The 25,680-nt window shown below is 49.7% G+C and overlaps 1 protein-coding gene across 1 annotated transcript in view; it reads right to left on the bottom strand.

Moving 5' to 3' along the window:
* Nucleotides 1–5,688: 5,688 nt before the first annotated feature.
* Nucleotides 5,689–25,680, bottom strand: part of LOC129716406 (aryl hydrocarbon receptor nuclear translocator-like) — a 36,919-nt gene continuing 16,927 nt past the window's right edge. The window contains 12 exon segments of the mRNA XM_055666280.1: nucleotides 5,689–5,919; nucleotides 8,171–8,221; nucleotides 8,223–8,317; nucleotides 10,409–10,577; nucleotides 12,222–12,363; nucleotides 13,614–13,716; nucleotides 14,598–14,712; nucleotides 16,325–16,385; nucleotides 18,598–18,749; nucleotides 20,029–20,103; nucleotides 22,519–22,653; nucleotides 23,906–23,982. Of these exon segments, the coding sequence (XP_055522255.1) occupies nucleotides 5,830–5,919; nucleotides 8,171–8,221; nucleotides 8,223–8,317; nucleotides 10,409–10,577; nucleotides 12,222–12,363; nucleotides 13,614–13,716; nucleotides 14,598–14,712; nucleotides 16,325–16,385; nucleotides 18,598–18,749; nucleotides 20,029–20,103; nucleotides 22,519–22,653; nucleotides 23,906–23,982 (1,265 nt within the window). The 3' untranslated portion in view covers nucleotides 5,689–5,829.

Consider the following 25,680-nt stretch of genomic DNA (forward strand, 5'->3'; position numbering starts at 1 on the left):
GGACAGGCAGCAGCATCTCTGGAGAGAAGGGAATGGGTGATGTTTCGGGTAGTCAGAATTCAAGATAGTCAGAATATTTAGGTGGGAGAGAACTGCAGATGCTGGTTTAAATCGAAGGTAGACACAAAATGCTGGGTTAACTCAGCGGGACAGGCAGCTGGTTAAATTCTTCGATTTCTTCTGCAGTTCCCCTCCAGAGACGCTGGAGTTACTCCAGCATTTTGTGTCTACCTTCGATTTAAACCAGCATCTGCAGTTCTCTCCCACCTAAATATTCTGACTATCTTGAATTCTGACTATCAGAATATTTTATTGTCATCTGTCCCTAAAGCAAAATAAAACTGAAGTTAGACACAAAATGCTGCAGTAACACAGGTGAAGGGGGAAAGATTTAATAGGGATCTGAGGTGTATCTTTTTCCCACAAAGGGTGGTGGGTGTATGGAACGAGCTGCCAGAGGAGGTAGAAGAAGAAGCCCGTCTGAAGAAGGGTTTTGGCCCGAAACGTTGCCTATTTCCTTCGCTCCATAGATGCTGCTGCACCCGCTGAGTTTCTCCAGCTTTTCTGTGTAACCTGCCAGAGGAGGTAGTTGTGGTAGGGACTATCCCAACATTTAAGAAACAGTTGGACAGGTACATGTCCAGAACTAGGGGTCACAGTTTAAGGATAAGAGGGAAGTCTTTTAGGACCGAGATGAGAAAATCATTTTTTACACAGAGTGGTGAATCTGTGGAATTCTCTGCCACAGAAGGTAGTTGAGGCCAGTTCATTGCCTAGATTTAAGAGGGAGTTAGATGTGGCCCTTGTGGCTAAAGGGATCAGGGGGTATGGAGAGAAAGCAGGTATGGGATATTGATTTGGATGATCAGCCATGATCATATTGAATGGTGGCGCACGCTCGAAGGGCCGAATGACCTATTCCTGCACCTATTTTCTATGTTTCTATGACTCTGAGTTAGGTGCAGGATTCACCACTCTCTTTGTAAAAAATGATTTTCTCATCTCGGTCCTAAAAGACTTCCCTCTTATCCTTAAACTGTGACCCCTTGTTCTGGACTTCCCCAACATCGGGAATAATCTTCCTGCATCTAGCCTGTCCAACCCTCTTAAGAATTTTGTAAGTTTCTATAAGATCCCCCCTCAATCATCTAAATTCTAGCGAGTACAAGCCGAGTCTTATCCAGTCTTTCTTCATATGAAAGTCCTCCCATCCCAGGAATCAGTCTGGTTCCCATTCTCCCCTCCACCCGCTGCTAAAGTTTCCCAATAACCCATTCTTCCCACATTCCCTTCATAGTGCTGGAGGAACTCAGCGGGACAGGCAGCATCTCTGGAGAATAAGGGTCAGGTCCTAACTTCAGAGCCCGGTGTGGTGGGGATGAGATGTGTGTGGCTGTGTGTGTTAGTGTGTGTGTATATTTAGGCATTAGGGCCTGCAAATGAGCTGCAAACAGGTAGGTTGGAAGATACTCTTAGTATCTTTATGAAGATACTTTATGAACATTGACTTCTCCAATTTCAGGTAGTCCTTTCTTTCTCCCTCCTTCCCCACCCCTGGAGGAATGTTCCCAATGTCGGGGGAGACCAGAACCAGGGGCCACACACAGTTTAACAATAAGTTGTAAGCCATTTGGAACGGAGACGAGGAAACACTTTTTCCCCAGAGTTGTGTGAGTGTGGAATTTTCTGCCTCAGAGGCCGGTTCTCTGGACACTTTCAAGAGAGAGCTAGATATGGCTCTTAAAAATAGCGGAGTCAGGGGATATGGGGGGAAGGCAGGAACGGGGTACTGATTGGGGATGATCAGCCATGATCACATTGAATGGCGGTGCTGGCTCGAAGGGCCGAACGGCCTACTCCTGCACCTGTGGTCTATTGCAAGTAAGTGTTCTTGATTAGTGCGGGTGTCAGGGGTTATGGGGAGAAGGCGGGAGAATGGGGTTCAGAGGGAGAGATAGATCAGCCATGATTGAATGGTGGAGTACTCTTGATGGGCCGAATGGCCAGATTATGCGCCTATCACTTATCAATTGGCATATCCTGCATCCCAGCCTCGAGGTAAACAGCACGGCATTGTACACGAGACAAGTAATCAAAAATGGATTCTCTTTCCTCTTTATTAATGCGATGAGACGATTAATAACATATTAATCTGAATAAATAAATGAAATAAAAATCGTGTGCAGGAGATAAGCGACACAGAGGTTCATCGAGAAGAAAGAAAGAAACAGCTCGTTCCCACGCTGTATTACTTTATCCAAAAATAGATCGGCACGGTAGCAAGACATACCCGTGACATTCAATGGGCAGGCTGGTCGAGTTACGTCTCATGGTCTTGGCAAGATCGGAAGGAGGGAAGAGAGGAAAAGAGGGCAGACTCTGTGGGAACAGATACCCTGCTAGGTTGGGTTCACAGGGCAACACACACCATCAAGCCCCGAATTACAGCTGTACCTCTTAAAACAGTGGCCCTGCTGCTCATCGGGAGCCCTTGCTAACTCTAATGGGCCTGTCCTTGAAGATAAGACACAAAATGCAGGAGTAACTCAGCGGGACCGGCAGCATCTCTGGAGAGAAGGAATCGATGATGTTTCGGGTCAGTCTGAAGAAGGGTCTCGACTAGAATTTAGAAGATTGAGGGGGGATCTTATAGAAACGTACAAATTTCTGAAGGGGGTTGGACAGGCTAGATGCAGGAAGATTGTTCCCGATGTTGGAGAAGTCCAGGACAAGGGGTCACAGTTTAAGGATAAGGGGGAAATCCTTTAAAACCGAGATGAGAAGAACTTTTTTCACACAGAGAGTGGTGAATCTCTGGAACTCTCTGCCACAGAGGGTAGTTGAGGCCACACAGTTCATTGGCTCTATTTAAGAGGGAGTTAGATGTGACCCTTGTGGCTAAAGGGATCAGGGGTTGTGGAGAGAAGGCAGGTACAGGATACTGTAGTTGGATGATCAGCCATGATCATATTGAATGGCGGTGCTGGTGCAGGCTCGAAGGGCCGAATGGCCTCTACTCCTGCACCTATTTTCTATGTTTCTGTTTCTATGACCCGAAACGTCACCCATTGCTTCTCTCCAGAGATGCTGCTGGTCCCACTGCATTTTGTGTCTATCTCCAATCGTCTTGGTCCCCCTCTGGGAGTAGGAGTGGGGGGCGGACCCGGATGCACAATGGCCGTGAGCCCCAGGCTGAGCTCGGCGATCGTTTGCCCGCTTCTGCTGCCGTTGGAGGTGAGGCGTCGCGCCAGGGTATTGGGCCTGTCCCACTTTGGCCGTCAGTTATGCGACAGGCCGGTGGCGCACGAAGATTTAGTGACCGGTAGCATCTCTGGAGAGAAGGAATCGATGATGTTTCGGAGTGCAAGATAGTGCAGGACGAAGTCCACACTCCTCCACGCCCGTCCCGCGCCACCCACCGCTAGCAGGTCGCGTAAATGGCGCTCGAATGACGGCCAAGCGGTACAGGCCCTTTCGTGTACAGGCGGTAGAGAGGGTCAAGACAAAGGGATCAGGACCACCCTAGCCCACTCCGAGAAAGCAGCCAACCATTTCCCCATCTCTGCTCCCACGTCCGTTACTGTTTCACAAGCAAACTAGATATATATATCACACACATATATATATATATGTACATTTTTTTCATAAAAAGTTATTTAAAATGTCCCCGCTTCCCCATTCCCCCTCCCACCCGCCCCCGATACTTTGCATTTATTTACAAATCAGCCCCAAATAGAAAACAAGAGTGAAGATACAATGACTCTTTGAGGGTTAACGAAAGTGGTGAACAGTCAATCAACTCGTGGGCTGTTCAATATAGATCTATGTTACAACTTCCAACATTAAAAAAACACGCACACACCACATGCATACACAGACATGCTTAACAAAGTACAAACACAGCCTTGAACTGCAAACATACAAACCTCTTGTGGCTGGGACAGAAGTGAGTGTGCCACTTGTGTAGAATTTAAATTTCGTTTAGAAATAGGCCCTTCGGCCCACCGAGTCCGCATCGGCCAGCACACTAATGGGCCTGCCCCACTTAGGCTATTTTTAGGCGACTGTCATAGTCGTAGCAGGTCGCCAAAAAACAGAGACTGGACCCCCCCTTCGACATAAAATTTGGAATAGAATCATTACTTTGACAACAAAAGAAAACCGAGGTCAGAACCTACCTTAACCTGGTGACAACCCAGGACAGCACCTACGTCAGGAGAAGTCAAGCTACGCTCATTGGCATCAAACCCACTGCCGCCGAAAATGTTTCAACATGTTGAAAATCCAGCGGCGACCAGAAAGACGCTACGCCTCTCGTCGACTGAGGAGACGACTCGCGATCATACAGGCGACAGCCTAGTCGCCTAAAAAACAGTCTAAGCGGGACAGGCCCTTAGCACTATCCTACACACACTAGTGACGATTTTACATTTACACCAAGCCAATTAACCTACAAACCTTTACGTCTTTGGAGGGTGGGAGGAAACCGGAAAACCCACGCAGGTCACGGGTGGGACGTACAAACCCCGTACAGACAGCACCCGTAGTCAGGATGGAACCCAGTCCCTGGCGCTGTGAGGCAGCAACTCTAGCGCTGCGCCACCATGTTGCCCCTTTACTAAAAAAACGATTGAAAAAGACCCGTGTCACAAAAGAGTCCGAGCCAAAACGATCCATTTTTTTCCAAAGACGGACACAGAGGGCCTGAAATATCGGGCGACTGCGGAGGCCTCAATAGGCCCCAACCACGGGTGATCGCAGTAAGATGACTGAACTTTGTGAGCCTTCCCTCACAGTGGGAAACGTTGATCCCGCTGTGGGGGGGGGGGGATGTTTTTATGTTTAATGTTAAATTCTATAGTGTGTTTATCTTATTTGCGAGCTGCATGCTAACTCAAATTTCACTCCACCATTTGGTGTACGTGACATTAAATGTCCTTTGTCCTTCTGGAGTAACTCAGCAGGTCAGGCAGCATCTCTGGAGATAAAAGGATGGCTGACATTTCTGGTCGGGACCCTTCTCCAGACGTCTTTTCAATCTTGAGTTTAAGGCCTCACTCTGAGGCTACTCAAGCCTGGGGCTTGCCTGGAACGGGCACCGCTCATGAGGACCAAATCCCAGACTGGACTTTGAATTTGGCGCCTCCTGCATGCGGCTCAGTGGCCGTATTCATGTACACTTGCTGATCGGGGATGTGCTTCGGTTTGCCAACATTCTACTGACTTTAGTTATTGTTTTAGAGATATAGCGTGGAAACAGGCCCACCGAGTCTGCGTCGACCAGCGATCATCGATACACCAGAACCATCCTACACACGGCTAGGTAACAATTTTACCAAGCCAATTTGTACCTACAAACCTGTACGTCTTTGGAGTGCGGGAGGAAACCAGAGCACCCGGAGAAAACCCACGCACAGTCACACAGTCGGCGTGGGCAAGTTGCGGCCAGAGGCCTGTGTGACTCTGACGAAGGGATCAAGTTGGTCAAAGAACAGGCGGCTAAACACCACAGGGAGGGACACTCACCAGCTTCGTGGGGTAGCGAGCCAAGTCACCGTTTGCCACAACATTTCTCCCGGTTCAGCGCACAACACAAAGGCCACAACACACGACGGGAGCACAAGTCACGGCGGCCCAACGCCATTTTTCAAGTCTTGACGACACGGCCGAGATATTTTTGCAGCACACGGTCGCGCACGCACGCACACACACACACACGCACGCACGCACGCGCACACACACACGCTTTCGTCAAGGGGAGAGTGGGGTGTGTGAGAAAGAGAAAAAAAACTACAGATGAGGCGGGTTTCCCTCCCCCGCCCTTCCGGGCTATTCCGAGAACGACGGGAACATGGGCAGCTCGGAGAACTCGTCGCTGTTGTACGTGGCGTTCTGTTCTTCGTAAATGGACAGCATATCCTGCGTGGCCCAAGACAAGGCGAGGAACAAAGGGGAAAAAGGTTACAGGCCATTCAGCCCCTCAGAGCTCCCCAGACTGGCCACTCGGCCCAGCCCTGTTTGGGGGGCAGTCGTGTCGCTACTTTGTCAAACGGCCCGGGTGGGAGGGAACTGCAGATGCTGGTTTAGACCAAAGATAGGCACAAAAAAAAACTGGAGTAACTCAGTGGGTCAGGCAGCATCTCTGGATAAAAGGAATAGGTGACTTTTCGGGTCAAGACTCTCAGTCTGATGAAGGGTCTCGACCCGAAAGGTCACCTAGTCCTTTTCTCCAGAGATGCTGCCTAACCCGTTGAGTTACTCCAGCTTTTTGTGTCTGTTAAACGGCTGGGTCTTAGGCCCCAAGTTAACTAGCCACGTTTATAGAAACGTTTTTATATATAGATATGGAACAAGCATAGATATGTAGTTGAGGCATAACTTTTCACACAATCGGACATGTATGTGGCTAGGTAGACAAAAGTGCTGGAGAAACTCAGCGGGTGCGGCAGCATCTATGGAGCGTAGGAAATAGGCGACGTTTCAGACTGATGCAGGGTGGGAAGAAGAAGCTGGAAACCTCCGCTAAGCCCGCCTGGACCTACGTGATCTCACGGTTGCGAGACACTTTAAACCCCCCCCACCCCTCCCCATACCCTGCATCAGTCTGAAGAAGGGTTTTGGCCCGAAACGTTGCCTATTTCCTTCGCTCCATAGATGCTGCCGCACCCACTGAGTTTCTCCAGCACTTTTGTCTACCTTTTTTCCAGCATCTACAGTTCCTTCTTGAACATGTATGTGGCAAGGACAGGTTTAGATGGTTATGGGCCAAGCACGGGCAGGTGGGACTAGTGTGGACGGGGCACGTTGGTCGGTGTGGACGAGTTAGGCCGAAGGGCCTAATTACAATCGGTATGACTCTATGTAGATGAGGCAGGTACAGTAACCACCTAGGAGATATTTGGACAGGTACATGGATAAGAAATGTTTGGAGGGTTATGGGCCAGGCATGAGCAAACGGGACTAGCCTGGATGGGGCATGGTGGTTGACATGGACAAAATGGGTCAAAAACTCGGGAGATTTACGGTAATGGCCGCTCGTCGGTACTCGGGGCTCTCGTGGACATTTTTCAACATGTTGCAAAATCTTCACTGGAGTGCTTGGGTCCGTGCTTATCTGGGAGGTTAAGGGCGAGTCTTCCCGAGGGAAAGTGCCGTTAGCGTCACGAGAGCCGCTAAGAGACAAGGTCTCCCGAGCTCCCGACGTCCCCGCTACGATCATTCTCCGTGCTTACCACGAGTTTGCCTTTTTTTTAAACTCGGGAGAGCTCTTGGAATGAACTCGTACCGTGGGACAGGGCGATTAGAGTCGCACTGCTGGGTTGTGAGGTGCCCAAGTGAAATATCAGGTGCCGATCCTCCAATTTGCGCTGGGCCTCACTCTGACAGTGGAGGAGGCCCAGGACAGAAAGGTCAGAGTGGGAATGGGAGGGGGGAGAGTTAAAGTGTCTCGCAACCGTGAGATCACGTAGGTCCAGGCGGGCTGAGCAGAGGTGTCCAGCGAAATGGGCCTGCGCTTGGTCTCGCCGATATATATAGGAGTGATCTCTTACACTGCCATATCTCTGTAACTCCATCTCCCCCCCCCCCCCCCCCCCTCCTCCCTCTGAAGTAGTCACAATAGACAATTGGTGCAGGAGGAGGCCATTCAGCCCTTCGAGCCAGCACCGCAATTCAATGTGATCATGGCTGATCATCCCCAATCACAGTACCCCGTTCCTGCCTTCTCCCCAATCCCCTGATATGTTTAAGAGCCCTATCTTGAAAGCATCCAGAGAACCGGCCTCTGAGGCAGAGAATTCCACAGACTCACACTACTCTCTGTGAGAAAAAGTGTTTCCTCGTCTCCGTTCTAAATGGCTTACTCCTTATTCTTAAACATCGCCCAGCCCTTCTCTCCAGAGATGCTGCCTGTCCCGCTGAGCTACTGTCCCAGTGTTTTGATGTCTACCTTCGGCAGGAGATTCAGATTCAGATTCAATTTTAATTCTCATTGTCAAGTGTACGGTACAGAGACAACGAAATGCATTTAGCATCTCCCTTGAAGAGCGACATAGCAAACGATTTGAATTAAAAAAAAATTTTTTTTTTTTAAATTTAAAAAAAGTAGGAGTAGGCCATTTGGCCCTTCGGCAGGAGCAGGGTAACCGGGCTACGTTTCACGGCCACTCACCTGAAAGACCTCGGGCTGGCTCTGAGGCTGGTGTGCGTGCGGCTCGGCCGAATGTTTGCCCATGATGTTGACCCTGCCACTGTGGCCACACCGACGCTCCCTCCGCAGGCCGGCTCTGGAACTGCGCGCCCGTCTGCCCGGCCTCTGCTGCAAGTCACAAAGTCAAAGCTTACCTTTGTTAACAAGACCATCTTTAGATCTCCATAGACACATTCAAAGAACTATAGACAATAGTCAATAAGTGCAGGAGTAGGCCATTTGGCCCATTCGAGCCAGCACCGCCATTCAATGTGATTTCACACAGAGAATGGTGAATCTGTGGAATTCTCTGCCACATAACGTAGTTGCGTCCAGTTCATTGGCTATATTTAAGAGGGAGTTAGATGATTCAGCCCTTGTGGCTAATTGTCATTGTCAGTGGGGTACAGAGAGACGAAATGCAGGTACGGCATCTCCCTGGAAGAGCGGATAGCAATCGATTTGCCAAAAAAAAAATAATAAGTGTCCCAGGGGGGGGGGGCCGAATGGGCCTCTACTCCTGGTACGTTGTTTCTAGAGTGACAGTTGAGGCCAGTTCAATGGTATATTTAAGAGGGAGTTAGATTCAGATTCAGATTCAATTTTTAATTGTCATTGTCAGTGTACAGTACAGAGACAACGAAATGCATTAGGATTAGAAATGCAACCAGGAGAATGAGTTAGATGTGGCCCTTGTGGCTAAAGGGATCAGGGGGTATGGAGAGAAGGCAGGGATGGGATACTGAGTTGGATGATCAGCCATGATCATATTGAATGGCGGTGCAGGCTTGAAGGGCCGAATGGCCTCTACTCCTGCACCTATTTTCTATGTTTCTAACTCAGCGGGACAGGCAGCATCTCTGCAGAGAAGGAATGGGTGACATTTCGGGTCGAGACCCTTCTTCAGTCTCGATTGTAATTATGTATTGTCATTCCACTTACTGGGGACAGCACGCATCACAAGCTGTCCGCTGTACCTCGGTACACGTGACAATAAACTAAACTGTAAACTGTAGTTATAAAACAATCTTCCACCACCCTCTGAGGCAGAGAATTCCACAGACTCACAACTCTCTGTGAGAAAAAGTGTTTCCTCGTCTCCGTTCGAAACTGAGAAACCTATAATAGAGAATTTCCTCTGCAAAATATCTCGATGGAATTCCACCCTCCACCACTCCTGCTGAGTTAAGGGTCTGTCCCACTGTACGAGGTCATTCAAGAATTCTCCCGAGTTTTCCCCTGATTCGAACTCGGAGAAGGTCTCGTAGCGGCTCGTACGAGTAAAAAGTAACACTTTTTTTCCATCACGAGTATTTTTTTTACTCGTCGACATTTTTCACAGTGTTTGAAAAAATGTCGGATTTCCCGAGTACCTACCATTACTCATACAAGCCTCGAACTCCTACGGGCCCGCTATGGACATTCTCCGAGTTCGAACCAGGAGAAAATTCGGAAGAACTCGGGAGAACTCTCAAATTACCTCGTACAGTGGGACAGGCCTTTACCGCAGCATTGTGTGTCCACCTCAGGTCTGTAGGCTGAGGTGAGACCAAGCGTAGGTTGGGCGATCGTTTCGCCGAACACCTCCGCTCGGTCCGCAATAACCAAGCTGACCTCCCGGTGGCTCAGCACTTCAACTCCCCCTCCCACTCCGTCTCCGACCTCTCTGTCCTGGGTCTCCTCCATGGCCACAGCGAGCAGCACCGGAAATTGGAGGAACAGCACCTCATATTCCGTTTGGGGAGTCTGCATCCCGGGGGCATGAACATCGAATTCTCCCAATTTTGTTAGTCCTTGCTGTCTCCTCCCCTTCCTCCCCCCCTGCGTCTCCTCCCTCCCCCTCCTTTTCCCCTTCTTTTCCCTTTCGCCCACCCCCGCCCCCGATCAGTCTGAAGAAGGGTTTTGGCCCGAAACGTCGCCTCTTTCCTTCGCTCCATAGATGCTGCTGCACCCGCTGAGTTTCTCCAGCATTTTTGTGTAACCTTCGATTCTCCAGCATCTGCAGTTCCCTCTTAAACTCTGGTCTGTAGGCTAATTGGCTTCGGTAAAAAGTTGTAAATTGTCCCTGGCGTGTAGGATAGAGCGGGGGGGGGGGGGGGGGTGGAGGGAGAGCCGCTGGTCAAGGCAGACTCGGGTGGGCCGAAGGGCCCTGTTTCCGCGCTGTATCTCTAAAGTAAACTGGACTAAACACGGAGGAGAGTCGACGAGATGGCTACCCACCGAAAGCAGGGGTGCGGTTGGGGAGGGGCGGGTAGGCGGTGCCCCCGGCTGCGGGCGTGGCCGCGGGGTTGGCGAGGGGGCTGAAGGAAGCCGTGTTGGCCGGGAAGTTGTGGCTCGCTCCCATTCCGAACGGAGGCGACTGCGTTTTCACCCCCTGCATCGCCATCTGCTGGACAAGCACAAAAGAAAGACATTTTTGCAAACGTCGCAAAGACCCTACAGCGGAGCAAGATAGTCCACTCGACGAAAAAGACGTTGTACGGTCATGGGCAGATCCATGGGTAATTCTCGGCCCCATTTCCGTAACCGGCTTCCGTCTCCGCAACAAAGATCCCACAGGATACTAGTATGAGTATAGAAGCTGGGATGTAATGTTAAAATTGTACAAGGCATTGGTGAGACCAAATCTGGAGTATGGTGTACAATTTTGGTCGCCCAATTATAGGAAGGATGTCAACAAAATAGAGAGAGTACAGAGGAGATTTACTAGAATGTTGCCTGAGTTTCAACAACTAAGTTACAGAGATAGGTTGAATAAGTTAGGTCTTTATTCTCTGGAGCGCAGAAGGTTGAGGGGGGACTTGATAGAGGTCTTTAAAATGATGAGAGGGATAGACAGAGTTGATGTGGACAAGCTTTTCCCTTTGAGAATAGGGAAGATTCAAACAAGAGGACATGACTTCAGAATTAAGGGACAGAAGTTTAGGGGTAATATGAGGGGGAACTTCTTTACGCAGAGAGTGGTGGCGGTGTGGAATGAGCTCCCAGTGGAAGTGGTGGAGGCAGGTTCATTGGTATCATTTAAAAATAAATTGGATAGGCATATGGATGAGAAGGTAATGGAGGGTTATGGTATGAGTGCAGGCAGGTGGGACTAAGGGGGAAAAAAAAATTTGTTCGGCATGGACTTGTAGGGCCGAGATGGCCTGTTTCCGTGCTGTAATTGTTATATGGTTATATGGTTATATAGTACGGAGACGGAAACCATATACCTAATTTGGTAAAAATCTTCTCCTCATTTTCAGAGTTTTAATTCTCTGAGATCTTCGGTTTCCTCCCACCCTCTAAAGACGTGCAGGTTTGTAGGTTAATTGGCTTGGTGTGAATGTAAAATTGGCCCTGGTACGTGTAGGATAGTGCTAGTGCCGGTCGGCGCAGACTCAGTGGGCCGAAGGGCCTCTGCGTCTCTAAACTATAACTAAACCGATTCTGGCCTCTCTCCACTGGCTCCCTGTACAGTACAGAATCGACTTCAAGCTCCTCTTATTTGTATACAAAGCCCTTAACGGGCTTGCACCCACCTACATCAAAAATCTGCTAACCCACCATTCCACCTCCAGGTCCCTCAGATCGGCCGACTTGGGGCTACTGACCATCCCGCGGTCCAGGTATAAGCTCAGGGGCGACCACGCTTTTGCGGTTGTAGCACCTAGACTGTGGAACAGTATCCCTCTCCTCATCAGAACTGCCCCCTCCATCGACTCCTTTAAGTCCAGACTTAAAATGCATTTCGTTGTCTCTACTCACAAGCGTTTCTTTTCTACTCACAAGCATTTCTTGAGGTCCTCTGATGGAGCGCTGTATGTGTGTATTTATGTATGTATTGTTAGATCTATGTACCACTGTATGTAGCATGTTAGTTCCTGCACTGATGTAAAGCACGTTGGTCAACGAGAGTTGTTTTTAAATGTGCTATAGAAATATAATTGACTTGACTTGACTAAACAGGTGGGACGGGGGGAGATAAAAAGCAGGCGGACCGTCGGAGGGAAATTGAACGTCAAGAGTCCGCGCGGTGCTGCCGGGCGAGTACCTGTGCCGGGAACGGGGGACGGCTTCCGCTCCAGGCGTTCCCGGAAACCTGGCCGGCGGACGACTGCCGGGATATCTGGGCCAGGATCTGTCCCGCCGAGCTGGGCTGCTGCACCACGTTCACCGACGGAGCCATCCCGGTGCTGACGGCGAGAGAGAGGAGAGGAGAGGACCATCAGCAATAGACAATAGACATTAGGTGCAGGAGTAGGCCATTCGGCCCCTCAAGCCAGCACTGATAAGGCATTGCAGAGAGTGGTGAAAATTGCCCAACGCATCACCGGTTCCACGCTCCCCTCCATTGAGTCTGTCCAAAGCAAGCTCTGTCTGCAGAGGGCGCTCAGCATCGCCAAGGACTGCTCTCACCCCAACCATGGACTGTTTACCCTCCTACCATCCGGGAGGCGCTACAGGTCTCTCCGTTGCCGAACCAGCAGGTCGAGGAACAGCTTCTTTCCGGCGGCTGTCACTCTACTAAACAACGTACCTCGGTGACTGCCAATCACCCCCCCCCCCCGGACACTTATTATTTTTTTTATTCAAATCGTTTGCTATGTCGCTCTTCAAGGGAGATGCTAAATGCATTTCGTTGTCTCTGTACTGTACACTGACAATGACAATTAAAATTGAATCTGAATCTGAATCTGAATGATGTTAAATGGTTCCTTCCATCGAGGGGATTTATTGCAGTCGCTGCCTCAAAAAGGCTGGCAGTATCATCAGAGACCCACACCATCCTGGCCACACACTCATCTCCCTGCTGCCTTCAGGTAGAAGGTACAGGAGCCTGAAGACTGCAACAACCAGGTTCAGGAATAGCTACTTCCCCACAGCCATCAGGCTATTAAACCTGGCTCGGACAAAACTCTGATTATTGGTGACCCATTATCTGCTATTTGCACTATATCAGTTTATTCGTTTATGTGTGTATATATTTATATTGTGGTATATTGACACACTGATCTGTTTTGTAGTAAATGCCTACTATGTTCTGTGTGCTGAGCAAAGCAAGAATTTCATTGTCCTATACAGGAACACATGACAATAAACTCACTTGAACTTATAAGAAAATATTAAATGGATTCATGGCTAGATTATATTTAGTCTCAAAGCAGGCTTTTCTCCAGTAGATTGATACAGAAAGGCAAGCCCAGGCTAGCCTCAGGTTGCTGTGTGTTGAGACAATGACCGATGACTTTGAAATGTGTCTACCAATTGATGAGAGAGGAAGCCCAGATGAATCCCAGTAAGGGGTATTGAGACAATGTCCGATGCCTTTGAGGTATGCAATGACAGGATGCCTTTGATATGTGCCTTGTACCCAATGATCGATGCCTATTACGGCCTCGGGCTCTGGAGGTCTGAGCAGCTCTACAGAAGAGGGCGGACGTACCTGAAGTTCTGCGCTGGGCGTGCCGACGGGAAGGAGGTCCCTTGCTGGTAGATCTGCTGGTTCCCAGCAGCTGGGCTCGATGGAACTGCCTTGTTCTGGTCAGCTGCACAACACAAAATACATCTTTCACGCCTCTATCCCCCACAACAACAACAGCATGCGTCACTATGTCAGGCACAAACATAGAAACATAGAAATTAGGTGCAGGAGTAGGCCATTCGGCCCTTCGAGCCTGCACCAGCACCGCCATTCAATATGATCATGGCTGATCATCCAACTCAGTATCCCGTACTTGCCTTCTCTCCATACCCCCTGATCCCCTTAGCCACAAGGGCCACATCTAACTCCCTCTTAAATATAGCCAATGAACTGTGGCCTCAACTACCCTCTGCGGCAGAGAGTTCCAGAGATTCACCACTCTCTGTGTGAAAAAAGTTCTTCTCATCTCGGTTTTAAAGGATTTCCCCTTTATCATTAAGCTGTGACCCCTTGTCCTGGACTTCCCTAACATCGGGAACAATCTTCCTGCATCTAGCCTGTCCAACCCCTTAAGAATTTTGTAAGTTTTATATGCTGGAGTAGCTCAGCGGGTGAGGCAGCACCTCTGGAAAGAAGGAACGGGCCACGTTTCGGGTCGAGACCCTTCTTCGGACTGAGAGTCAGGGGAAAGGGATACGAGAGAGTCCGAAGAAGGGGCTCAACCCGAAATGTCACCTATTCCTTCTCTCCAGAAAAGGAGCACTGAAGTGCGGGAGGAAACCGGAGCACAGGCTGTATGGTTGTGAGAGGTCTCCAAAGAGTCGTAGAGTCTTTCTGCTTGCCGCTGAATTTTCAACATGTTAAGAATTTTGGCGGCCTAGCGAGGGTGGCAGCTGTCGCCCGCAAAGGTCACGCAAGTGGGACGGGTTCCGACACCTGCACATACTGACAATACAACACTCCTGACCGGATGGAAGTGGCAAAGACATTGCAGAGTTTACTTGCCTGCGGTGATTCCGGAGTAGATGTCGGCGTAGCGAGCGTCCGCCTCCCTGTTGTAGTGCGGCTCCGTCTTGCTGATGGGCTTGGTGTGTTCTGTGGCTGGGGCCTGAACTCCGACCTGACACGTGAGGCAGCACAGAGAGAAAAACAACGAGCACATTGTCACGGGGAGAGGAGTTCAACGTCGGGGAGGGGAAGGAGAGATTGGAACAGAGAGACCGACCACATGCACACAGACACACACACACACAGGCTTACACACGCACGCACATACACACACGCATACACGCACACACACACACACACACACAGACACACACAGACACACACACACACACACACACGCTTACACAGACACACGCTTACACACACACACATACACACACGCATACACGCACGCGCGCACACATACACGCACACACTCACTCTCACACACACACACACGCACGCACACATACACGCACACACACTCACTCACACACACACACACACGCAAACACACACACGCTTACACAGACACACACGCTTACACACACGCACACATACACACGCATACACGCACGCGCGCACACATACACGCACACACACTCACACACTTACACACACACGCACGCAAACACGCGCACACACACACACGCTTGCACACACACACATGCACCCGCACACACTCACTCACACACACACACATAGTGAGATGTAGGCACACGGGACAGAGATATGACAGAGAGAGGGCAGGGAGAGGGGGGGAGGGACAAGGAGGGACAAGACTCAGAGTGAGAGTGGAGGGCTCAACACAGAGAGAGGGACACACACAGGAGGGACACGGGGGAGAGGGAGAGAGTGGAGCGAGAGTGAGAGGGGGAGAGTGGAGAGGAGTGGAGAGAGAGGAGAGACAGGGACACGCACACACACAGGGAGACAGGGACAGAGAGTGAGAGGGAGAGTGAGAGGGAGAGTGGACAGAGACAGAGGGGAGACGGAGGGGGAGGGGGAGACACGACACACAGGAGACAGAGAGAGACAGACACAGGAGAGACAGAGAGAGAGAGAGAGACAAGAGAGAGAGACACATGGAGAGATACACAGAGAGTGAGAGTGGAGGAAGTAGAGAGGAGAGAGATGAGAGGGAGTGAGAGGAGAGGGAGGAGGGAGAGAGGGAGGGAGTGGGAGAGAGAGAGGGAAGGAGAAAGAGGGAGATAGGGAGGGGGGGGGAGAGGGAGAGAGGGAGGGAGGGAGAGAGGGAGAGTGAGAGGGGAGGGAGAGAGAGAGAGAGAGAGAAAGGGGGAGGGAGAGGGAGAGAGAGAGAGAGGGAGAGAGTGAGAGAGGGAGGAGAGAGGGAGAGAGGGAGTGGGGGGAGGAGAGAGAGGGAGATAGATAGAGAGAGCGAGAGTGAGAGAGAGAGAGGGAGAGGGAGAGAGTGAGAGGGAGAGTGGAGGAGGGAGAGGGAGGGGGAAGGAGGGAATGTTCTCCAAACATCAGGGACAATTTCACAATTATGACCGAACCCAATTAACCTGCAAATCTGGAGTGCGAGGGGAAACCGGAGCACCCAGGCAAAACCCACGTGGTCACGGTGAGAACGTGCAAACTCCGTACAGGCAGCAGCTCAGGTCCGGATTGAACCCGGGTGTCTGGCGCTGGGAGGCAGCGGCTCGACCACCGTGCCACCGTGCGTGCCGCAGACGGGTCAGGGCTTTGCGACTCTGGATTTCGGTCACTCTTCAGTTTACCTGCGGGTGCTCGTACGTCAGCTCCTCGGGTCCGGTGAGAGCGGGCGTCTGCTGCAAATGCCTGTGGAGAAAGGCGAACGTTACGCCCGTCCATGAAACTGGCATGAATTCATTTTTAAGAAAAAGATTAAGTCATTGGTGACAAAGACAGACACAAAAAGCTGGAGTAGCTCAGCGGGTCGGGTAGCATCTCCAGAGAAAAGGAATAGGTGACGTTTCAGGTCGGAATCCTTCTTTCAAACCGTTGAATCCTAAATGGACTTGACGGTGCAGGAGTAGGCCATTCGGCCCTGAGCCTTCGAGCCAGCTCTTAGAAACATAGAAACTAGGTCCAGGAGTAGGCCAATCGGCCCTTCGAGCCTGCACGGCCATTCAATACGATCATGGCTGATCATCCAACTCAGTATCCCATCCCTGCCTTCTCTCCATACCCCCTGATCCCTTTAGCCACAAGGGCCACATCTAACTCCCTCTTAAATATAGCTAATGAACTGTGGCCTCAACTACCTTCTGTGGCAGAGAGTTCCACAGATTCACCACTCTCTGTGTGAAAAATGTTTTCCTCATCTCGGTCCTAAAAGATTTCCCCCTTATCCTTAAACTGTGACCCCCTAGTTCTGGACTTCCCCAACATCGGGAACAATCTTCCTGCATCTAGCCTGTCCAACCCCTTAAGAATTTTGTAAGTTTCTATAAGATCCCCCCTAAATCTTCTAAATTCTAGCGAGTACAAATCGAGTCTATCCAGTCTTTCTTCATAGAACTCTCTGGAACAGAGGGTAGTTGAGGCCAGTTCATTGGCTATATTTAAGAGGGAGTTAGATGTGGCCCTTGTGGCTAAGGGAATCAGGGGGTATGGAGAGAAGGCAGGTACGGGATACTGAGTTGGATGATCAGCCATGATCATATTGAATTGCGGTGCAGGCTCGAAGGGCCGAATGGCCTACTCCTGCACCTAATTTCCATGTTTCTATATGAAAGTCCTGACATCCCAGGAATCAGTCTGGTGAACCTTCTCTGTTCTCCCTCTATGGCAAGAATGTCTTTCCTCAGATTAGGAGACCAAAACTGTACGCAAAGGTTCAGTAAAGTTAGTCCCTGGTGAGATAGGAGTTTACAGTCCGAATGGCCTTCTGGGAAGAAACTCTTTCTCAGCCTCTCCGTTCTCACAGCATGGCAACGGAGGCGTTTGCCTGACCGTAGCAGCTCGTACAGCCATACGAATAAAAAAACAAAACAAAGAACACGATAGTCTTTAACACAAACATCCCCACACACAGCGGAGTCAAAGTTTCCCACTGTGAGGGAAGGCACCAAAGTTCAGTCAACCTCCTCTTTGATGTTCTTCGATGAATGAAGGGGGAATGACTTAATTTATTCAGATATTATATACAAGGGAGATTGAGATGAAAATTACCAAAAGACATAAGAACATTTAGTCGAGGGTGAATTAACTTTTGTGATAAAGACTCAAGGGTGAATGACACTGAAATAGTTTAAGAAGCACTGTAATAGTTTATGTTTAAATCAAGACCAGGTAAAATTGTGAGTTTAAATAAACACGGGCAGCCAGTTCCATCCAGGACACACGGAGGTACAGACAATGAATGAATGAATGAATGAATTATAGATTGATTGAATGAAGGAACAAATAAATGAACAGACAAACAAATGTTTAAGAAAACTGTGCAGATGCTGGAATATCGAAGGTAGACAAAAATGCTGGAGAAACTCAGCGGGCGAGGCAGCATCTATGGAGCCAAGGAAATAGGCGACGTTTCGGGTCGAGACCCTTCTCCAGACTGATGTGGGGGTCGGGGTGGGGCGGGAAAGAAGTAAGGAAGAGGCGGAGACAGTGGGCTGTGGGAGAGCTGGGAAGGGGAGGGGAAAGAGGGAGGAAGCAGGGACTACCTGAAATTGGAGAAGTCAATGTTCATAGCGCTGGGGTGTAAACTACCCAAGCGGAATACGAGGTGCTGCTCCTCTAATTTACGGTGGGAACTCACTCTGGCCATGGAGGAGGCCCAGGACAGAAAGGTCGGATTGGGAATGGGAGGGGGAGTCGAAGTGCTGGGCCACCGGGTTGGTTATTGCGAACCGAGCGGAGGTGTTGGGCGAAGCGATCGCCAGGCCTACCGATGTAGAAAAACAAATGAATACCTTATTGTCACGTGTGATAAGGCACATTGAAACTCTTTGTTTCTGCGAACACAAGGTATGCAAAGGGGGGGCCACATAAAGGGCGCCGACACGGGTCGACGGGCAATACGTACTTGACGTTCGTGTTGGTGCAGACGATGTACTCGATGTCGTCGGAATAAGGGTTCTGGAAGGTGAAGCAGCTGGTCCGGATCACCGCCCACTCTCGGCTCTTGGTCTGGAAGCGGAACATGACGGACAACACCTGCCCCTTCAGGGTGACCACCTGCGAATGTGCACGGGAGAGGCGTCAGTGCCCAGCGTGGGGGTGGGGGCAACGTGAACAAAGAGTTAGCATGCCAACAGGGGGCGATCGTCGGCCTTTAGTGCAGTGAAGCCTCCATCTTTTTTCACACAGAGTGATGATTCTCTGGAACTCTCTGCCACAGAAGGTAGTTGAGGCCACACAGTTCATTGGCTATATTTAAGAGGGAGTTAGATGTGGCCCTTGTGGCTAAGGGGATCAGGGGGTATGGAGAGAAGGCAGGTACGGGATACTGAGTTGGATGATCAGCCATGATCATATTGAATGGCGGTGCAGGCTTGAAGGGCCGAATGGCCTCTACTCCTGCACCTAATTTCTACGTTTCTATCTCGGGGGCACGACCCTGTTTCGGGACACCTCGTCGTGTGCCTCAGTCTGGTGAACCTTCTCTGCACTCCCTCTATGGCAAGAATGTCTTTCCTCAGATTAGGAGACCAAAACTGCACGCAATACTCCAGGTGTGGTCTCACCAAGACCCTGTACAACTGCAGTAGAACCTCCCTGCTCATATACTCAAATCCTATTGCTATGAATGCTAACCCGGGTCTCGCAGGCCGTGACCTCTGTTGGTCCGGCAAAAGAAATAATCTGGCATGGCTCCAGAAACAAGGGTGCTGGAAAATCGGTGGTGGACCTGTACAAAAACCGACTGAACCAGGAGTATTGACCAGGCATATTAAACCGCAGACCTCGCCAGAGGAGTTAGTTTAAAGTCCCTGTCCCACTTTCCCAAATTACTCACGAATTCTCCAGAATTTTCCCCTCGATTCAAACTCGGAGAATGTCCGTAGCGAGTCTGTAGGAGGCCGTAGATATATCGTAGCGGCTCGTAATGCCAGCCGTAGGTACTCGGGGCATCAGGTAAGTCGGGGCGCTTTTCCGGCACGTTGAAAAATGTCCACGAGTGAAAAATATACCAACGGCTGGCTATTAGTGTAATTCTCCGAGATTGAATCAAGAGGAAAACTCGGGAGAACTCGTGAGCAACTCGGGAAAGTGGGACAGGGCGTTAAAGATACAACGTGGAAATTGGCACCGAGTTCGCGCCGGCCAGCGATTCCCCACACACTAACTATCCAACACACAACTAGGAACAATTTAATTGAAGCCTACAAACCTGGTCAGGATCGAACCCGGGTCTCTGGCGGCTGTGAGATGGCAACTCTACCGCTGCGCCACCATGCCTCTCCGTAAAGAGTGTAAGAACAAACCACCAGGATTAAACAAGGTGGTTCATTACCTGCTGAAAGCTGTCGCGCAAGAGTCCTTTATCCTCGGGGTGGGCAAATTCCACAATATCTTTCCCCAGCAGCTCCTTACAAAAAGAAAAATGTGGAATTTTAAGGCACGTAAGGAAAAGACTACAAAAAGTAGTAAACACTGCCCAGTCCATCATCGGCTCTGACCTTCCATCCATCGAGGGGATTTATCGCAGTCGCTGCCTCAAAAAGGCTGGCAGTATCGTCAAAGACCCACACCATCCTGACCACACACTCATCTCCCTTGCTACCTTCAGGTAGAAGGTACAGGAGCCTGAAGACTGCAACAACCAGGTTCAGAAATAGCTACTTCCCCACAGCCATCAGGCTATTAAACCTGGCTCGGACAAAACTCTTTGATTATTAATAACCCATTATCTGTTATTTGCACTTTATCAGTTTATTTATTCATGTGTGTATATATATTTATATCATGGTATATGGACACACTGATCTGTTTTGTAGTCAATGCCTACTATGTTCTGTGTGCTGAAGCAAAGCAAGAATTTCATTGTCCTATACAGGGACACATGACAATAAACTCACTTGAACTTGTAAGAAAATATTAAATGGATTCATGGCTAGATTATATTTAGTCTCAAAGCAGGCTTTTCTCCAGTAGATTGATACAGAAAGGCAAGCCCAGGCTAGCCTCAGGTTGCTGTATGTTGAGACAATGACCGATGACTTTGAAATGTGTCTACCAATTGATGAGAGAGGAAGCCCAGATGAATCCCAGTAAGGGGTATTGAGACATCAAGTTGGTGCTGACCATCGACCGTTTCGGGTTGGGACCCAGTCTTTACCTCCGGGGATGCTGCCGGACCTCAAGTTCAAGTTCAAGTTCAAATTTAAATTGTCACATGCACCGGCTCGGGTACGGTGAGATGAATTTGCCACGCAGCGATGCAATTGCAAAAAAAGAACACACAATACACAATAGAATTTAACATAAACATCCACCACAGCATTCTTCACTGTGGCGGAAGGCAGCAAGGTTCAGTTTCGGACACGTCCCACTTGGCCGATTTTTTCGGCGACTGCTGGTATCATCGACTAACGTATCAGGTCACCGAAAAACTCATGGCATGGTGCAGCGTAGATGGCAATAGACAATAGGTGCAGGAGGAGGCCATTCGACCCTTCTTGCCAGTACCACCATTCAATGTGATCATGGGTGATCATCCCCAATCAGTACCCCGTTCCTGCCTTCTCCCCATATCGCCTGACTCCGCTATCTTTAAGAGCCCTATCTAGCTCTCTCTTGAAAGAACCGCAGACCTCACGAGAGGAGTTAGTTTAAAGGCCCTGTCCCACTTTCCCACGAATTCTCCCGAATTTTCCCCTCGGTTCAAACTCGGAGAATGTCCGCAGCGAGTCTGTAGGAGGCCGTAGATATATCGTAGCGGCCCGTAATGCCAGCCGTAGGTACTCGGGGCATCAGGTAAGTCGGGACGTTTTTTCAGCACGTTGATAAATATCCACGAGTGACAAATATAGCCCCGCGTACCCACGGCTGGCTATTAGTGTAATTCTCCGAGATTCTCTCCGTTTCTTGGTACACGAGACAATCGTAACCCAACAACAATGCCAACAAAAGGTGGAGCTGCTCACAGGTTGGTGCAAATCCCACAACCTCATTCTCAACGTGGTAAAAACTAAGGAGATGGTGGTTGAGTTCAGGAGGGCGGGGAAACAACACCATACACCTCTGCACATCGATGGAGCTGATGTGGAAAGGGTCAGCAGCGTGAAGTTCCTAGGACTACACCTGTCAGATGACCTGACGTCCACGGCCAACACCACAGCACTGGTCAAGAGAGCCCAGCAGCGACTACACCCTCTCCGAAGACTACGTAAAGCAGGTCTCCCCACTACACACCTACGGACTTTTTATAGGGGGACAATCGAGAGCACATTAACCTACGGCATCACTTCCTGGTTCGGGAGCTGCAAGGCGTACGAACGGCACCAACTAGACAGGATTGTGAAGACCGCCAGCAGGATTATTGGTGCTCCACTCCCTTTCCTGCTGGACTTATACAGGAAGAGATGTATCAGCAGAGCCATCTCCATCATCAAAGACCCCTACCACCCATCGCATGACATTTTCTCCATCCTGCCATCTGGGAAGAGGTACAGGAGCATTAGCTGCAAAACCAGCAGGATGCTCCTCAGCTTCTTCCCGCAGGCTATAAGACTGCTAAACGGACTTTGCCCCCTGCCAAAGTATCGCGCACCAACCACCAACCTGGACACACTGCAGCAGAGCCACTGTTGTGCCGCTGCCGATCGGAACGCCTGTTGAATGTTTAGTAGAGTGTTAAATTTGTTCATGATACATGTATTTTTATTTCTATTTATTTTTAATGCACACTGAATGGACACTGGTTGAGCAATGTTTTTTTGTTTCCTCTGGGTATGTGAATACGCAGGAAATGACAATAAAGATATACAATACAATACAATACCTGGGGTTGGTATCCCACAGTGCCCACGCACCGGTGATCGACGAAGGTGAAGATGCCGCTGGTGTTGTGGCGGGAGAGGAACTCGGTCGGGAGGCTGATGCCCTTCATGTCGACGCAACTCGGCGAGCTGGTGACCTGCGAAGCAGGGCAGGGAAAGGGTTAAAGGCCAAGTCAAGAGAGTTTGTTGTCATGTGTCCCAGATTGGGACAATGAAATTCTTGCTTGCTGCAGCACAACAGAACATGTAAACCTAATACAGAACAGGAGATAAAAGTTCAGGGTACACAAAAATGCTGGAGAAAGGTGTTTCTAGCTTCAGGTTCCTGGGAGTCAACATCTCCGATGACCTCTCTTGGACCCACAATACCTCTACTCTGATCAAGAAGGCTCATCAGCGTCTCTTCTTCCTGAGGAGACTGAAGAAGGTCCATCTGTCTCCTCAGATCCTGGTGAACTTCTACCGCTGCACCATCGAGAGCATCCTTACCAACTGCATCACAGTATGGTATGGCAACTGCTCTGTCTCCGACCGGAAGGCATTGCAGAGGGTGGTGAAAATTGCCCAACGCATCACCGGTTCCTCGCTCCCCTCCATTGAGTCTGTCCAAAGCAAGCGCTGTCTGCGGAGGGTGCTCAGTATCGCCAAGGACTGCTCTCACCCCAACCATGAACTGTTTACCCTCCTACCATCCGGGAGGCGCTACAGGTCTCTCCGTTGCCGAACCAGCAGGTCGAGGAACAGCTTCTTTCCGGCGGCTGTCACTCTACTCAACAACGTACCTCGGTGACTGCCAATCACCACCCCCCCTGGACACTTATTATTATTTATTCAAATCGTTTGCTATGTCGCTCTTCCAGGGAGATGCTAAATGCATTTTGTTGTCTCTGTACTGTACACTGACAATGACAATTAAAATTGAATCTGAATCTGAATCTGAAACTCAGCGGGTGCAGCAGCATCTGTGGAGCGAAGGAAATAGGCAACGTTTCGGCCCGAAACGTTGCCTATTTCCTTCGCTCCAAAGATGCTGCTGCACCCGCTGAGTTTCTCCAGCATTTTTGTGTACCTTCGATTTTCCAGCATCTGCAGTTCCTTCTTAAACAGATAAAAGTTCAGTGTGTTTATATACAATAGCCCATATATATACACACAATAAATAAATAGATAAAATGCAATAGGCTGTTATTGTTCAGCCCTCCACCACCTCCAGTTTAAATTCCATTTAGAATATTTGGAAGGACATTGTTGCCATAGAGGGAGTGCAGAGAAGGTTCACCAGGCTGATTCCTGGGATGTCAGGACTTTCAGGCTGGCCGCTGCGGGCCGAAGGGCCTATTTCCGCGGTGTACCGCTGAAAGTTTCAAGTCAAAGGAGGAGGGACCTTACCTGCAAACGGCCAATAGCCACCAAGCAGAACTTGTTCCCTTGCCCCCCGTCTGGTTCATCATCAGGTAACGTCACACCTGGACAACAACAACACCACCATGTTCATGCTTCTAATCAAGAAGCCCATTCCCATGTGTTGCCCTGCACCAACCCCACTAGCTTTGAAGGGGAACCTGGGGATGAAGGGTTTCGGCCCGAAACGGTGCCTATTTCCTTCGCTCCATAGATGCTGCTGCACCCGCTGAGTTTCTCCAGCAGTTTTGTCAACCCGGGGATGATGTTGCTCGTAAATCAACAATAGACAATAGGTGCAGGAGGAGGCCATTCGGCCCCTTCGAGCCAGCACCGCCATTCGTTGTGATCATGGCTGATCATCCCCAATCAGTAGAAACATAGAAACATAGAAATTAGGTGCAGGAGTAGGCCATTCGGCCCTTCGAGCCTGCACCGCCATTCAATATGATTATGGTTGATCATCCAACTCAGTATCCCGTACCTGCCTTCTCTCCATACCCCCTAATCCCCTTAGCCACAAGGGCCACATCTAACTCCCTCTTAAATATAGCAGTATTCCCGTTCCTGCCATCTCCCCTGACTCTGCTATCTTTAAGACCTCTATCTACCTCTCTCTTGAAAGTATCCAGAGAACCGGCCTCCACCGCCCTCTGAGGCAAAGAATTCCACAGATTCACAACCCTCTGTGAGAAAAAGAGTTTCCTCATCTCCGTTCTAAATGGCTTACCCCTTATTCTTAAACTGTGTGTGTGTGTGTGGCCCCTGGTTCTGGACTCCCCCAACATCGGGAACATAGAAACATAGAAAAAAGGTGCAGGAGTAGAGGCCATTCGGCCCTTCGAGCCTGCACCGCCATTCAATATAATCATGGCTGATCATCCAAACCAATATCCCAAACCTGCGTTCTCTCCAAACCCCCTGATCCCTTTAGCCACAAGGGCCACATCTAACTCCCTCTTAAATCTAGCCAATGAACTGGCCTCAACTACCTTCTGTGGTAGAGCATTCCACAGATTCACCACTCTCTGTGTAAAAAATGATTTTCTCATCTCGGTCCTAAAAGATTTCCTTCTTATCCTTAAACTGTGACCCCTAGTTCTGGACTTCCCCAACATCGGGAATAATCTTCCTGCATCTAGCCTGTCCAACCTCTTAAGAATTTTGTAAGTTTCGATAAGATCCCCACTCGATCTTCATGTTTCCTGCCTCTAGCATGTCCAAACCCTTAATAATCTTATATGTTTCAATAAGATCCCCTCTCATAGAAACATAGAAATTAGGTGCAGGAGTAGGCCATTCGGCCCTTCGAGCCTGCACCGCCATTCATATGATCATGGCTGATCATCCAACTCAGTATCCCGTACCTGCCTTCTCTCCATACCCTCTGATCCCCTTGGCCACAAGGGCCACATCTAACTCCCTCTTAAATATAGCCAATGAACTGGGCTCGACTACTCTCTGTGGCAGAGAGTTCCAGAGATTCACCACTCTCTGTGTGTGAAAAAAGTTCTTCTCATCTCGGTTTTAAAGGATTTCCCCCATATCCTCAAGCTGTGACCCCTTGTCCTGGACTCTCATCCTTCTAAACTCCGGAGTGTACAAGCCCAGCCGCGCCATTCTCTCAGCGTATGACAGTCCCGCCATCCCGGGAATTAACCTTGTAAACCTACGCTGCACTCCCGTACAGACACAGTACTCCTACATATAAACCAAGACAACCCCTGAATGCATCTCCATCTTGAATGTTAAAACCTTCCCTC

This window comes from Leucoraja erinacea, unplaced genomic scaffold, assembly GCF_028641065.1.
Source record: "Leucoraja erinacea ecotype New England unplaced genomic scaffold, Leri_hhj_1 Leri_229S, whole genome shotgun sequence".
NCBI classification, from domain to species: Eukaryota; Metazoa; Chordata; class Chondrichthyes; order Rajiformes; family Rajidae; genus Leucoraja; species Leucoraja erinaceus.